This window comes from Melospiza melodia, chromosome 3 (assembly GCF_035770615.1).
Source record: "Melospiza melodia melodia isolate bMelMel2 chromosome 3, bMelMel2.pri, whole genome shotgun sequence".
NCBI lineage: Eukaryota > Metazoa > Chordata > Aves > Passeriformes > Passerellidae > Melospiza > Melospiza melodia.
The window spans coordinates 22,230,784-22,247,500 of NC_086196.1; the positions used below are offsets into that span (position 1 = coordinate 22,230,784).

Consider the following 16,717-nt stretch of genomic DNA (forward strand, 5'->3'; position numbering starts at 1 on the left):
GCTAACACGAGCCTCGCCATGGACTGCAGGAGGCTCGGACAGGGCTGAAACTCCACCCAAAAGCAGCGGCTGTTCTCTAATTCAGCACAGCACTGCTTTGAAAAACCTCTCTGGTGCTGCTGTCCTGCAAACAGCATAATGAAGAATAATAAGCAGGTGCTCCTGAACACAAACCCAGAACAGGAGGAGTATAAACTACAGATGAAGCAATTAAGTAACCACGCTGTTCGCTGTTTAGCGACAATCTTTATTCGGGCTGACTTTGCACATTTAGGGGTTTCCTAGTAAGTATAAATAAGAATCAAAGTGCTACCCCCCACAGTAAGAAACCTTTATTTCCACCAAAAAAAAAATACAAACAACCAGTATGTCAAAGTTTATGCTTTTTAATACATATAACACCAAAAAGGAAAAAAAAAAAAACAAAATATGAAAGACTAGCAGCAAAAAGAATTCTATTTCTCTTTCAAAAGTCTGTTTGCTTCCACATTTCTCTAGCAAATAGAGTATAAAGAGTATTCAATCAATTTATATATGAAATAGCCTACCAAAAATATAACACTGTGTAAAGAAAGTTTACAGTAGAAAGGCAGGGGGGAAGAAAAAAAAAGGAGAAAAGGAGAAGATAGTAGATTTAACATTAAAAATCTCAAGTGTAAACTTTGCTGCTGCTTTAAAATCAAAAACAACAAAAGTCACATGAGTATTTCCGTTTGGCTTAGGAGCCAGGAAAATAAGAAAAGCTGATTTTTTTTAAAGTGCTTAACCACCATATCCAAAAGTAATGACTTTCAGACCTACTTAACATGAATGTGCTCAAAAAGCCACCGCTTACAGTATAAAAGCTGTCATTCTGAAATGCTGCACATACAAACTGGCTTTATCTGCACGAATGAAAGATTCCTTTGAACAGCTCTCAATCATATGATGTCCCAAATCAATGTAATGCTATTAGAGCAGGCAGCTGAGTAAGTACCACAAAGTTGAAGTTTAAGAATAATAGATATAAAAAAATATTTTTTTCTTAAAAGGCAGCATGCCTCTCCCAGCCAAATGAAGGTACTGTTACACAAGAGAAACAGTTTTATATTGATGCTGTAAACTACCTAAAACAAAGTGACTGCTGATAGTAGTTCACATGTTACACAGAGGAAGATAGATACTGCTGTCTGATAAAACACAAAAAGGCAATCATATGGGTGGGACCAGTTACTAACACAGTATTTTACTTATTATTAAATGTACTGCTTAATAAACTTGTTAAACTTGACTTCAAAACCAACAGCATGTCCTAACAGAAGAAAAAGAACAAATTTAAAAAAAATAAAACAAATTATTTGAAGAGCTTTGGTTACACTGTTATATATTTATTTGAGCCTTAGTGCAAAGGAAAAATTCAACATTATAGGCTCCAAGGCAAATCAAATACAACCACTTCATGGGACATTTTGACAGACATCAGGCACAGATTCCAAAAGAATTTTTTTTTTTTTTTTTGCTGTAATGCCCATTCTTTTTTATATCCAGGTTAGAAAATACTTTGAAAAATTGGAGCAAAGGCTCTGGCATTCATTAACCTCAGGTACAGCTATAAATAATTTAAACACTATCACTCTCCCAAATCAGAAATACAATAAACAAACTGAACTGCCACTGTTGCTGCAGCCATCAAATTGTGCCCACAATTTGGTGCTGACAGCAGCACCACCCATCCCTGCAGTTATTGCACAAATTTCTCCATCCACTTTGGAGTTCTCCAAGTTGGAATTTGTTTACATCCATCTATTTCATGGGAGTAATATTTTAAAACTATTTCTTGAAAGCCACCGATTCCCAACACAGTATATTCATGTTCTTCAGAACAGTTTTTGAGTAAGAGAACCCACTGGTTCACTCACTGCTAAAACAGATTACCTAGAAAAAACAACTTTTACCTGACAAAGTTCCTGTAAACATCTCTGTATTAAGCCATAGCAAGCTCTAGACCAGTAAATCCAGCATTTCCAGTGACTTGACTTTACCTCACTTCTCCTCTACAAAACAAAAGAACCACTAAAACATTAGAATGAAAAAGGAAAGGAAATGGCATAATAAACAGAGAATGAAACCTTGTTACCCAAGCAGGTATGTAAAATTAGCTTCTGCAAATGTAAGATTTGAAAAGCAACAATTTTAGTGGTTAAAGTGTGCAAAAGACTAAATATGCCACCAGTTTCAGAGAAAACAGATTACTGTAGCCATCAATAATTACTATTCAAGTCCAGCACTGGCAGTTGTGCTGCTTTTGTTGCCATTTTAGATCCTATATATTGCCACTTTCTCTGCATATTTCATGCCTCTTTTCTAACAGATGCCAGCAGCATGACTTTTCAGTGGTATAGAAAAGATAGGAACATTTTTGAAGGGTTCCTTCCATCCCAAGTCTGAATATTATGTGGAATTAAAAGTAATGTTTTAAGCAGAAACATAAAACATTATTTGAAATTTTGTCTATCAAAATCACCTCAAAAAGATTCAAAATCTCAGGTTTTTGTGAAACAAATATAGGAAAATACCATGCAAGGAAAGTGTAGCTATTCTACCGATGTGAAGTACAAAAGCTTAGGAACAGAAAAACACAGCTTCAGCCTGAGACTGAAAGAAAAAACCACAGATTTTTCAAAACCAGAGTCCATACAGTGTCACACAGCCCTGCCTTGTCATGTTTGTTAATATCCTTGCTTAGAAGTCAGACAGCATTTTGTTTAACTTGTGTTGCTCTGTATCATTACACTAAACCATAATTAACTCCTCTTTTGTGCCGGCCTCATTCCAACACAATTGTACCCACTGTATACCAGCAGCAGCTCTCAGGTTTTGTTTTGCAGCTCAGCTGTATTTTTCTTGGATGTTCACAAGATTGGCATTTGACTGGATGCGCTTGGCTAGAAAGGGAAAAATTATATGAAAATTAAACACAAAGAATTCCACAAAACTAGTCTCTCCACTCCCTCTATTTATCCGACACAGACTTGCAAACAGCTTTCTGTTCACATCCAGAAACTTTAATGAAAAGATATGGCTGAAGCTCTTTCCTACCCTTCTTCAGGGGACAGCAGCAGACTAATAGTTGCTATTAGCGCCGTCAGCACAGCTGCAGGCAGATCTGGCTGGGCCTCCTCTCCCACAAGAGCCAAGCAAATCCCTGGCACCTCCCAATCCAACAGAGAAATGCCAACACCACGCCACTTACGCAAAATGAGTATCCGTTTCTTCTGCTTCGAGTGAAGGAAGCTACTAAGATAAAAAACAACAGGTAGGAAGAGGATAAAGGATGAAACTGCAATCACTGGGACTGTATCACTGCAGGGAAGAGAACAGTTGAAAGTCCTGCTCCAAAGTTTCCGAGTGATGTTCATCTAAAAGGAAAACAGAAGCAAACCATGAAAGCAAGCACATGCAAACACTCAGGCCTCAAGACATGCAAGTGTTCAAGTGCCACCTCAGAAAATTGCACTGGAACAGATCTCCCCCAAAAGCAAGCAAATACCTGGAAATGTTGAAACAAACTATTTAGATGGAGCCAAGATTTCACACCAAAACTTTTACAAGCTCCAAAAACATAACTGTACTCAGACACATGTAGACACTGCTGCATGCCTGCTTCTCAAGAGCTCACTGATAATATGTGAGGACAGGGCTAATCCCATACTTTTGAGGAGCATTCCTTCAGCCCAGCCACTCTAACCCCACAAAATACCAAAGCTTTTTCCAAACATATGTTGTCAATGCTGAGGATGCCTAGAAACAGCTGCTGTAATAAGGAATCAATTAACACACCAGCTAGAACAATAGCAGTAAAGCCTCACATTAAAAGCCAGATTAAGAGATTTATTTTTTAAAATCCATCCCCTTCACAGTAAAAAGAAATGAAAGTGCAGCTACTCAAACTGGGATGGGTTCAGGAGATCAGTAGCTTCAGTCACACTCCTGGGGCACTGCCCAAGGACAGGACCTCACAGGACAGCCCCACCAAGCACCTCCCACCACGGCCCACCAAAGGCACTGCCCCCTGCCCAAAGGAAAAAGCAATCCTAGTATGAAAAGCACAAATAGCTCAGTTGAATAAAGTGCATTAGCAAACACTTACTGCATCTTCCACGTCAATACACAAGTGTGCAGAGTGAGCAGATTCACCACCTTGCCTGTTCAGCCTCTGCAGGTGGTTATACAGGTCATTCAATTTCGTGTAGGTTTCGTTGCAGTTTTTGCACACTTCTGTGTAGTTATTTGGTGACAGATCGATGCCTTGCCCCTGGGGTTATAAAACTCTGAATGAATGACAGTTTAAAGCATTAAAAAAAATTGGTTCAATTTGTTACTGCTGACATTGACAGAGACAGATTGTGCCATACCAAGCGATCATTTCCATCTGTGGCCTTCAGCATTCCATGAATGCAATACAGGACACTTGAAAAGAAAACTACAATCTCTGAAGATATTTCAACCCAGTAATGGCTGAACCAGCTACCCACTCACCACTGGGTTAAGCTCTAGTTTAATCACTTGAAGTTTTCAATAAGACAGTCCACACTGCTCCTGACCAAGGCCTATAAAGGCACATTTCTTAGAAAGCATTAATAAAGAAGCAGATAGTTTCCCCAAAGATTATCCCATGTCCATTGAAGTAAACCTATTTTACTTCTGGATGATCCTGAAATCCGTCCAGCTTCTGACTGAAACGGAATATGCAGTTTCTTAAGGGCATTTTCTCTGAAGACAATTACCACATTTATTTCACCAAGGAAGTTGTCTTTGCAATATGGCCAACTTCTAACTATAAGTAATTTTAACAGTCAAAAGAAATGCTACAAGAACTAAAGGTGCCTAGTCCTCCTGAGCTAGTCCATATTATCAAAAGGCTATTTAAAGACTGAATTTCTACATAAAAAAAAAAAACAATTCTACAAAGCAAGAGCATGCAGACATGCTGGTTTTTACTATGTAATTACCAACTATTGTGAATTCAGAAATTTTGATGTGAAGTAGCATTGCAATTACAGACAAAATGAAGTCAAGGTGAGTATCAATTAGAATTAATTTCAGGCACTGAGTCTGTAAACAACTGCATTTTACCGATCCTGGATTTATCTGCCTACAATTCACAAACTCAGCAGCAGTTTATTTGCCTAGTCTGCATCTGCAGTTTATTCAGCATAAATAAAATTTCAGTAGCAGTTAGAGGATTTAGTGCTTCTCTTAAATACACAGCATAAGATACCTGAAGATTATGTTCAAAACATGTCAGAGATTTATTGAATAAATCCAGGAATTCTTCAGTAGAATTTGATAATCCCTCACTGTTATTCTTTAAACAATCTGTTGAAAAGAAAGAAAAACATTGGGATATTTTAATTTCTAACATTTCCACAGCCAGCAAGCCCCAGACACTCTACTCCTGCAAAAAGAGCTCTCAGCTATAAAGGATGAGTCTAGTCAACACTGCAGTTCCCTTATCTGCCTGCCACTGATATCTCAGACCTGCTGACCTAACACTTCCATCAAGAACACATTTCAGAATTAATTGGCCTTGATTAAGTGAAAGATGAAGACTATCATCAAGAGCTTTCTGAAGAGGGGGACTGAATTATCTTTGGACTTCGAGATAAAACAAGACATTACTTTTATTTCCCAGCCTACAAATCTGGCTTTGCCCAGCAACAGTAACAGCCATTTTGTGGAAACAGAAGCACCAGCAGCAGAGATGAAATGGAGAGCACCCAGGAAACAGCTAGACCATGAACACAATAGTAGAAATCACAATGTAATTATTATTCTTTAAGAAAAGAGCTGAGCTTTTTACCAGATTTGACAGAGACTCTGGGGCTTTTCTTCTAGTCATGAGCTCAACCCTATGTTACTGCTTCCATCCATCCTACCCTACTTCAGGCACTCTAATCAGACAGACCTTTAAAATCAACATTATTTAGGAGGAATTTAGGAGTTCAGCAACAGCACCATGAAAGCAAGCCAACATCCTAGGAAATTCTCCTGAAAGTACTAAGCACCATCAGTAGTTTCCTGATGGACTACTGCCCTCAGATTTTGGCCCTTACAAAAGAAAACACTCTTGGAGTGGCTATAGCTCAGGATTTGTGTGTTATCTACTGGCTGCATTCAAACAAACACACACAGTTCTGATCTGTGCAAATTTCAGGGGCTACGTCACCACAGCAGCATGAGAGCTACAGAATGAGTCACGTACTTGCGCAGTTGGCTGCCTCCCAGGTTTCATTGAAGAACTCCGAAAGGGTCACAACTATCTGCAGCCTGTCTGAGGTCAAGATGCTTTTGGCACAATTGTGGCTCTCAGAGGAATTCTAGAAATAAAAGGAAACAAAAAAGGAAGTGAAGAAGTGTTAAAAATACAAAAGGGGAATTTTTGAAATGTATTTTACACAAGCACATCTAAAACAATCACAACACTTCACATGGATATTTCTGGAAAAGGCAGAGCAGAAGTGATGGAACAAAAGTCTTTTGATTCTCCAATTCATACTGTGAGCAACACAGCTTACAGCACACAATCTCTGCAGGTCTACTAGGGCCACATGCAAGTCAGTCAAAAAAATATGGCAAAAAAAAAGAAGAAGAAAAGGAAAAGGAAAACCAAGCACACAGCCAGGACCTTCTCTGCCAGGTGGCTCATGTTCATCCATTCCTGGGCCATGGCCCGGGGGCCAGCTCAAGGCATGTCCAGTCAGAGAAGAGGACAGGGTCGTTCTCATTAGACAAAAGGAACAGTTGAGGGAGCTGAACCAGTGGAGTGGTCTCAAACAAACCAAACCCAAACAGAAACAGCCTCCAAAACTGCTGCACCAATGTACTCTATGAGCAGCAAACTTCCCCCAGTGCAGCATCACCAGGAACAGAGCCCTCTGTGGAGCAGTGCCTGTGCTCACTCACCCAAGCACATGCCCAGGCCAAGCTCTCACCTCCCCAGACAGCTACCAAGCTCATCTGTCTCAGTGAGCCATTCAATGCACCCCCATCCTCAAGGCAGGCTCTGCCACAACTCTTACCACAACTTATTCTCTGGACCAAGATCATAAAAAATACACAGCGACTGTAAAAGCAGTTGCAGAACAAACAGGAAACATTCTGACCAGAATTCAGACACAGAACCATGACCTACAGTCAGCTGACTCCTGGGCTCTAGCTCCTGGTGTCTGGCTGCTAAATTGACTTAAGCACTTCTCAAAATTGCCAAAGCTGTCAAAAGCCTCTTTGATAAGTGATGTGGGGCACAGAAAAAAAATAATCTCTTTAATGAGAAACTTGTTCCTTACAGTGCTTTACAAGAGATCCAGTTTCTGCCTCACTTAGTTAAAATGGGGAGGGGAGGTTAAATAAGAACTTTCCCTGGAGGCTCAATTGCAGAAGTCAAATATTGCCACATCTGGTAACTCCCACACTCACCCACTTTCATTTCTACTAAATTACAGATATGCAAGAATGTTGTTTATGCAGGAAACTCTGGTTGCTTCACAAAGGCTGTGGAGCTTCCTCGCCACCTGGGCTCACAAGCAGGAAAAAGCACTTCACCAAAACTGAATCACATAGACCTAAATAATTCCTTAAATAAAGTTTGCCTAATTGATTCTTTAATTAGCCTGGTGAGGAGGATTTTATATTTCAGAGCTGTGCAAAACTCCAACTGGCTGCTCCTGTCACACGGCACTCTTAACCACTGTTAAGATAGAAACATCAGACACCTGATTAATTAATTGTAATCAAGGACTGAGGTTGCAAGAGGCCAGCTCCTTTATTCACCTAGTTAGTTAATCCACACACAGAAGGAAAGCCAACAGAAGTGCCTTCCAGACCACACAGTGGACAAGTCCTCTCAGGCTGCTAGCACTCAAGCACAGAAGCTGCAATGAGTTCATACATATTCTAAGTACCACAATACATCTGGCTACTTAATCCTAGCCAAAATATCATGGTAAAAGTCCCCAAGAGAATTACACATTCAATTTCTCACTTTCACACCACCTAGTCACTGGTGTGAAACAGCTTCCATAAAAGAAACAAATAGACCGCAAGTTTGCAAACTAAATCAAGAGACCACTGGCTACATATTTGCCCTGGAGAGGACAATTACCAAAGGAATATGCATGCACTCTTGCAATATAAGCACTGGGGTGTTGAGGGGAAATAGGAAAACAACCCAAAACTACCCAAAAGCAGCACTGATACTTCTCTAATGACAGGAAACTGTGCACTGAAATGGTTCACAGGCCACTGTGGCACCTATTTATCACCTGGGCTTAAAGAGCAACAGATTTTTTTCATCAATGGCAATTCTAAATCTTGGAATTCAGAAATCCCAAGACTGAAAGTATGATCCAGGGTACATACTCCTATACACTTGCTCTCTGTCCGTTCTCTTACCAGGGCACCCACTTTTAGCCATCATCACAGAACAAGGCCCTTTGGTCTGATTCACTAATGTCATCCTCTCACTATCCAAGGAACTAACTTTCACAACTGGATCAACTCCATGGAAGATGTAAACAGAAGACCCAGCTTCAGTCAAAGTTCTCCCAGCAGTAAGGAGCACCGACCATGCCAGTGCTCATGCTTTCTACACACTCTCCCATCAGCTTTGGAGGCAGAACACCGTGACACGGCTCCTCACAAGATGATGTGTCCCACTCGCCACAGCTTCACAGACCACCAATTTTCCGGGAAGTGCCAGGCAGCCGAGCTCTAGCAGCGTTTCCCATTAGTGCTCATACAACCTGCGAGCCAGGGCACTGCTGCATCAGCAAGAACAGCTCAAGTTTTTCCACTCGCACGGCTTTCTCCGCAGGTGGAGCCGCTTGCCCCCAGCCACGCCGGGAGCGGGCGGCACGGACCGTGCCACAGCACAGCAGCAGGAGGGGCCGGCCCTGGCACCGGCGCTTCCCAAACACCCCCAGCCTCTGCCGAGCTGCCCTGCACACTCCCCAGCGAGTCTCTCAGCCTGCCTTCCCGGGGATCCCACCCGACGTGCTCCGGCACCCAACTCACAGGCCTAGAAGCCTCAAGGAGAGGGGTCAGGCCCCGAGCCCGCCCCGGCAGCCACGCACCCTCCCCCGCCCGGCCCCACGGACGCACCCCGACGGCGCGGGCGATGCTGCCGTACTGTGCGAGCAGGCGGCGGTAGGGGCCGTGGCAGCCCTGGCACAGCCGCACCGGGCGGGCGCGCTGGCCCAGGCAGCCCGTCAGCGCCGCGCTGCCCTCCGCGAAGGCGGCCAGCAGGCTGCGGCACTCGGGCTCCAGCTCGGGCAGGTCGCCGGGCAGCCCCGCGCTCCACAGCTCCTCTGCCAGCTCCTGCGCCAGCTCCAGCGCCGGGGTCTGGCGCGGCCCCGCGGCGGCGGCGAGGCCGAGCAGGGCGAGCGCCAGCGCCGGCAGCGGCGCCCGGCACAGACACCGCGGCTGCGCCATGGCGGCCGCGCCGAGGAACCGGAAGCGCCGCGCCGGGAAAGAGCCGGCCCCCGCCCCGGGGCGCCGCCGCTGATTGGCCGATGAGAAGAGGGGGCGGGGAAAGGGGCGGGGCCGACACGGGAGGTCCCGGGGGGCGGGAGCTCATCCCGGAGCCCATCCCGGGGATTTACTTATCCCCGAGTGCCATCCCGGAGTCCCATCCCGGGGTCCATCCCAGGATCTCATCCCAGGACAGGGCGCTAGTGTGTCCCCAGGGCCGGGAGAGTGTGCGAGCTGTGCTTGTGCCCGCGGCATGGACCTGCCTCGGACGCATCCTGCTCCGTGGTTTCTGTGCCGTGCCTTTCATCCAGGTGCTCTCTTCACCCGAGAAGGGATTTTAAGAGTATCTGTCGTGTGGGAAGTGACTTTAAAATATGTTCAAATACAGCAACAATTTAAGAGTAAAAAATCCCCTAAACAAAGAAAGAAATTGCGATGGAGAGATAAACAGCAACTTTCTGCAAACGAAGTATTTCTCGCAGTTTATCTGAAGCTGGACACCTCTGTTGGTACCTGGCTCCAGACTCCGAATGACACCACAGCCACCAAAGGAAAACTCTTCTCGGAGCGGGCGGGGTGAGCAGAGCAGTGGGCAGCCCCTCCCGGGGAGGAGGTGCCGGGCTATCCCATAGCTCTGCCTGGCGGGACCTGACCCCGCGCCCGCTCCTTCTCAGCCTCTTCCATGAGCTGCTCCCCGAGGCTGGAGTTTGCAGCGCTTTGGTAAGACACACATCACAGAGATGAAGGGGAGCCCTGTGATTCCATAGCATGGTGCCTTTGGGAATAACAGAGTCAAGCAGGAATGGCCCCATCCGGTTTTTTGCAGCCAATTCAGTGGCAGCAGTGAAGGGACACAGGGCTGGCCGGCAGTGTCAGTGCTGTGGCAGTTTTGGCGGCTGCTGGGAGCTCAGGACAGTTGGAAGTGGCTCCCAGAGCAGCCAGGTGTACCCAGCTCCGCCAGCACCGCGTCACCTGGTGCTGCCTTGTGCCAGCCGTGCAGCAAACGTCACGGCGTGGAAATGTCCAAAACAGATTTGTGAACACACAGAAGTAAAGGTGGTGGTACAGATGCCATCAACAGGCAAGGAGCACACAACAGAGAGTTATCCTTCTCTGCGTGTCCTAAGTGCCTCAGCTCTGAAGCAATGAATGCTTTTAAAGCAATGAATGAAACAAAGGAAAACCACGTCGTGAGTGTGACACAGATGAATGCGGCAGTGTGGTCAAACACGTACCACGCTGTCTGTACATGCAAATGACTCGGGCAAGGGCCCTGGTTCGGGTTCCAGACCTCTCCTGAGCCTTGCTGCCCAGACTCAAGGCAAGTCCCACCGGGGTTTTTCCAAGGGCAGGCAATCCCTTCCCGCACAGCGCCTGCTGGTTTGGGGACCGCATCCAGCAGGGGAATCCTCAGGCTGCTGAGCAGGACGCGTGTGCCCAGGTGGCCCCGGCACCAGAAGATTGTCACCCTTCCGCGGCTCCCAAGCAGAGGTGCGGCCAAAACACCGAGAAACCGAGAAACCCTGAACCAGCCGGCGCCCGCAGCCCTGACACGGGGACAGGGGCTGCCTGCCGTCCCTAAACCACCCTCGGGCCAGCCGGAGACCAGAGAGCCCCGTTTGCCCGAGCCGGGACAGGGGTGTTCCTGCAGAGCGGGGGTGTCCCTGCAGAACAGGGTGTTCCTGCAGAAGGGGTGTCCCTGCAGAGCGGGTGTCCATGCCAAGCAGGGTGTCCCTGCGGAGCGGTGTCCCTGCAGAAGGGGTGTCCCTGCAGAAGGGGTGTCCCTGCAGAGCGGTGTCCCTGCAGAACAGGGTGTCCCTGCAGAAGGGGTGTCCCTGCAGAAGGGGTGTCCCTGCAGAGCGGTGTCCCTGCAGAGCGGTGTCCCTGCAGAGCAGTGTCCCTGCAGAAGGGGTGTCCCTGAAGAAGGGGTGTCCCTGCGGAGCGGTGTCCCTGCGGAGCGGTGTCCCTGCAGAAAGGGTGTCCCTGCAGAGCGGTGTCCCTGCAGAAGGGGTGTCCCTGCAGAGCGGTGTCCCTGCAGAAGGGGTGTCCCTGCAGAAGGGGTGTCCCTGCAGAGCAGTGTCCCTGCAGAAGGGGTGTCCCTGCAGAAGGGGTGTCCCTGCGGAGCGGTGTCCCTGCAGAAGGGGTGTCCCTGCGGAGCGGTGTCCCTGCGGAGCGGTGTCCCTGCAGAGCGGTGTCCTTGCAGAAGGGGTGTCCCTGCAGAAGGGGTGTCCCTGCAGAAGGGGTGTCCCTGCGGAGCGGTGTCCCTGCAGAAGGGGTGTCCCTGCGGAGCGGTGTCCCTGCAGAAGGGGTGTCCCTGCAGAGCGGTGTCCCTGCGGAGCGGTGTCCCTGCAGAGCGGTGTCCTTGCAGAAGGGGTGTCCCTGCAGAAGGGGTGTCCCTGCGGAGCGGTGTCCCTGCAGAAAGGGTGTTCCTGCAGAAGGGGTGTCCCTGCAGAAGGGGTGTCCCTGCAGAGCGGTGTCCCTGCAGAGCGGTGTCCCTGCGGAGCGGTGTCCCTGCAGAAGGGGTGACCCGCAGAGGGGGTGCCCGGGCCGGGCGGGGCGGCACGGCCGGGCTGTCCGCATCCCCCGGGAGAGGGCAGCATCACTCCCGCGCATCGCCCCACCGAGGGGCCGCGGGGGCTGCAAAGGGACCGGGCCTGTCCCGCACCCGCGGGAAACGCGCCCCAGGCCAGGGCAGGATGCTCTCGACATCCTCCCCGGGATTGTCCCTGCGTGGATCTGCGGGCACCGGGAGGGACCGGCGGGCGGGGACAGAGCTGCGCCTGCATCTCGCGGGTCAGGGGGATGCGCTTTCCCACGTCTTAAGAGACTTTAATAATTGTTCTCCTGTGAGATAACATGTTCTTCCTCCGTGTGAAAACTAGACTCGGGGAGTGTGGAGAGGGGAAAAAAGAAAGGGAAAAGGGAGAAAGAAAAATTTTAAAAAACAAAAGGGAAGGGGAGAGAGTAAAGAAGAAAAAAAAAGGCTCAAGAGTTTCAAGTGAGATCCCTGAGGTGTAACCAGTTGCTGCAGACCAATAAGGAAGATGTCTGGTCACTAAGTGCTTCTCCTTCTTATCCAAAATAAACATGACACTACAAAGCAAAAAAAAAAAAAAAGTCACTAACTTTTTCAGCTGTGGTTCAGAGCTGGGCTTGAAGAAGGCGTGGTCCCCTTCTCTGATAGTAGATAAATTTGGTTACCAAGCAGAAACAGGCATGTGCACTTGTGCACTGAAAACTCAGCTGTCAAGCTCATTCAGTTAATTTTGTTGTAGACTTTGCACCATTACCTTTCTGCTCGACCTCATCAAAGGGGTTGTGCTCCCAAGCAGGATTTGGCATTGGCCAGCAAATCTCAGAAATATTCAAGAATATCAGAAATCTTGTGTGGGTACACCCAATTATTCTTGAAAACACATTCAAGTGTTTCAATACCTACCCTGACTACAGGCAAAAGCATCATTCCACAGAAGGAAAAAATCTTACCTTTAAAGTGCAGAAACAGAGCACAGAAAATGAGTATTGATTTTCTGTGCCATCTTGCTGGATCTGAGGAGATGGCAGTGTGAGCCAGGCAAAATGAACAGTTTGAAGGTGTGAACCTGTTTTTCCCCTCTCATTGTCAGTCTCTCTCCTTCAGTGCTCTTTCTGCTGAGTTATGTCACTGTGAGCTGAAAAACAATCTCTTTTTTCAAGTTTTCTTGTTATCTTTGAAGAATGATGGCTTGGATGAAACCTTTACACCAGAGGTCTGGAAAAAGAGGAACAGACCATAAATGTGAAGGCAATGCCAGAAAATTAAGTGATGACTAAGAGTGAAAGGAGTCAGGGGTGACTGGAAGGCTGGGTGCTTGGGGAGTGCAATGGTCTCTGGAAGGGAGACTGGGGCAGGCAGCAGCTCAGAGGGCAGGAAGAAAGGGGCAAAAGGGCTCTGCCTCCAAGGCCAAAACTGCTGCACAGGAGACAGACTACCCATCATGTGAAATAGGGGCTGGTAAGAGCAGGGGGGTGGGAGAGTTGTCCACAGAGAGGTGTTTCTGGCATTGTGGAAATAGAAATATTTTTTAGTCTTGACTGGTTTAATTGCAAAGATTACAAAGCCCAACGTGAAAACAGAATCAGTATATTATATCTATTCCTTGTCTACAGAAACTTTTCCTCCTGCTCTCCAGCACAGCCCTGCATGTCCCTCCTAATTCACGGAGCCATTGTCAGCTCCTTCATGTCCTGGTTGTGGCTGATGCCAAAGTCGTTTGATTAAGTTACTGTTTTCCAGACTCTACAGAGAATCAGAAAGTGGTTCAGGAAACAGTAGCACATATGTTATTAATAAAGGGCACACACACATCTTCATCGCACCCTTGGCAAAGAACTTGTGAGGAAATAAATATGTTAAATGAACTGTCAGCATGTTAAGGCATTTTTTTGTTAGTTGCAAGTCAAAATCACTCTGGCAATACTGTAGAGTTGGTCTGAGCCAATTTCTATGTTCAAAAGATTGTGTGAGCTTTGTTTAAAATAGATTGACAAAGACTTTTCTAGCTGTACTATTTCTGACCAGCCTGAGCCACTGTGTTTGCTAGCACTGTCCATTTGGAGCATTATTTTTCTGTGTGGATTGCAAAGAATATGAAGACCTTCTCACTCAAGGCAAGAAGATAGAGTCACGCCTGCACTGAACCACAAAGGATGAGCAGTAGGACTCAAAAGTCAGGAAAACAAAAAGCAATTGATTCGCAATCATTTCAGTCCTTAATTCAGAAACTCCCAAAATCTGACCATGTCTTTGCAAATCAGATGCCAAATCCTACCTGGAGCTTTTAGGACCAATAATGTTGCGTGAGCCACTTGGAAGTCAGGGAAGATCAGATGCTGGAAAAGTGAAGACACACTCAGGAACATCATTGTCTGGGTAAGGATAAGAAACTATCACCAACTATAACTTCTTCAATGTTATACTTACAGAAAATGTGTATCAGTGCCTCATACAGAATGCTTTTTTAGGAATGTTCTGCAAATTGGTTCATTCTCTGAATTGCTAAATGAAACAAGGGAACACTCCTAGCACCAGTTTTCCAAAGAGCTGTGGCTGGGTTTATGGTGTCAGGCTGTCCAACACAACATGTTTGTCTTGGGCAATTTTACAGAAAATCATGAAACCGGCTCTTAGCTCACCTAAGCCAAATCACCACATTCTCATTTTGGAGAATTACTAATCCCCTCCATGACAGAGTAAGGATTATGGTTAGATGCTGTCTAGTTCTCCCTCCTTTTTGCCAACTGTTCACTTGGGGAGAAGCACTTGGCATCCTCAAAGGACCAACAGTTATTTTTCTATCACTGTCCACAGAGACCTGCCCAGGACCCATTTTCCATATCTGCCTGCTCCTGAAGTCTCCTGTCATAGCCTCTGGTGGACACTCAAGCCACCTTCAGCTGGAACCAGCTGGGTGGAGGAGCCCTGGATGCTGTCCTGTCCCTGGGGCTGGGGTTCTGGAAGGTACTGAAGTGCCCTGTGATGGTAAGCCAGAAAGCCAGCAGCAGATTTCCCATTTCCAAACAAATACAGAGAAAACACCAAGACAGGCCATCCATCAGCTTCCCCTCTTCCTTATTTAGCACCAGCACACTTCTGAAGAGAGAAAACTACCCTACCTCTGTGTGTGAGGGCTTTTTTTCTTTTCTGTAGGTATATAACAGCATAATAGCTTCAAAAATAATACATAGTGCTGTATGATCTTTGCTTAGACCTTAAATGTTTACATATAATCCTCTCTATGAATCCACTGCACAGAGAAATGTCATTTTCATGCACCTGTCAGAGTTTTTACTGTGGAAAATGGAAAAAAATAGGTACATTGTATTTTTAGAATAATGACTAGAAAAACAATAATTGTCAGTGGCAATCATGCCAGCCTGTAAAGATACAGCTAGAACTAAGTTGATGGGATTTTTTCTGTTTGGATTTTTTTTCCAGGATTCTGCACTTGAGCAACTGAATGATACCACATTTAAGGTCCTGTGTGGCATTGCCATTTTCTTACTCATATGCATCTAATTAAGTCTTAATTGTGCAGTTTGTTAAGAAATGAAAGAGGAGCTGTTAAACTGGATATTTTTCATGTCAGTAAAACAGGATGATAATGATGAAATAGCTAATGTATAGAAAAATGAAGTATGAAAAAAGACATCTGAAGACAATGTTTTAAACCTAGCAGAAAGATTAGAAGCAGCATAATAGCAAAATTACCACAAATAACTTCTTGATCAACACAAATAATATGAAAGCTATATTCTTTTTATAGCTCACTGCAGTGTGGATGACTGTCCATGCTCAGAGATACCCAGTGAGCCAAGTTTTGCTCTTAATTATCCTGGGGTCAATGTGGTGTCATCCCACTCTCTCCTCAAGCAGGAATCAAACCAAAACTGTTCTTCCCTTTTGCACAGATTGTTTCCTGCTACTCCTACATCTCCATTGAATTTCAACAAGTTTCCAAAGCACAAGCCTAAAACCTGCCTCACAAGGGAAAGTGGCAGGGCTTTGACAGACACTGGACCCACTCGTACTCCTGTCAAGTTTCACTCCTTGTGCTTCAGCCCTTCTGGGATGAGCCAGTGCAGGACACCCTCCAGAAGCAGGAGTCCTTCCCTCCCATACTTTTGTGGCCAGGATTGAAGCAGTGCTGCAGGAGCTGACATGAACATCTGAACTAATCAGCTAAGGGAGAAAGAGTATTTTTGCAAGTGTCTCCATATACATTTGTCCTGGTGAGGTTTTTGCTTTACACCTCTTCTTTGAACTGTACCTAGGTAATTCCTATTACACATGGTAGTAGAAAATTATCTATTCACTAAGATAATTTTCTATAAAAGGTTTCCCTTTCTTCTCTGAGTAAAGGATCACAGCAAGATGAGCGCTAATAGAAGATAGCATGAACATGGCAGGTTATTTCAGTAATCTATAAAATGCAAACATTTATTATCCTACAGAGTTGCAACCTTACCTGAAGTACTCCCCATCTCTGTTAATTCTGAGAAAGGGGGGAAAAAAGAGTATTCAGCACAGTTTTAGGTTATTGTAACAACAAGGTGGCTTCTGGCAGAGGGTTGGCAGAGACACCTGTGGAGGGAAAATCCACTGTGGCTGCTGGGCCTCAGCCAGCTACAGCCACACTGCTCTGAGATGTGAGGAACGGAGGAAGAG

The 16,717-nt window shown here is 46.0% G+C and overlaps 1 protein-coding gene across 1 annotated transcript; it reads right to left on the reverse strand.

Annotated features, from left to right (window-relative positions):
* Positions 1 to 226: 226 nt before the first annotated feature.
* Positions 227 to 9,471, reverse strand: OSTM1 (osteoclastogenesis associated transmembrane protein 1). Its single transcript, XM_063150969.1, has 6 exons — positions 9,142 to 9,471; positions 6,245 to 6,359; positions 5,261 to 5,358; positions 4,130 to 4,294; positions 3,233 to 3,398; positions 227 to 2,924 (listed from the first exon to the last, which is right to left on the reverse strand). Exons 1-6 carry the CDS (start codon positions 9,469 to 9,471, stop codon positions 2,869 to 2,871), a joined length of 930 nt encoding a protein of 309 aa, XP_063007039.1. The 3' UTR covers positions 227 to 2,868.
* Positions 9,472 to 16,717: the final 7,246 nt, after the last annotated feature.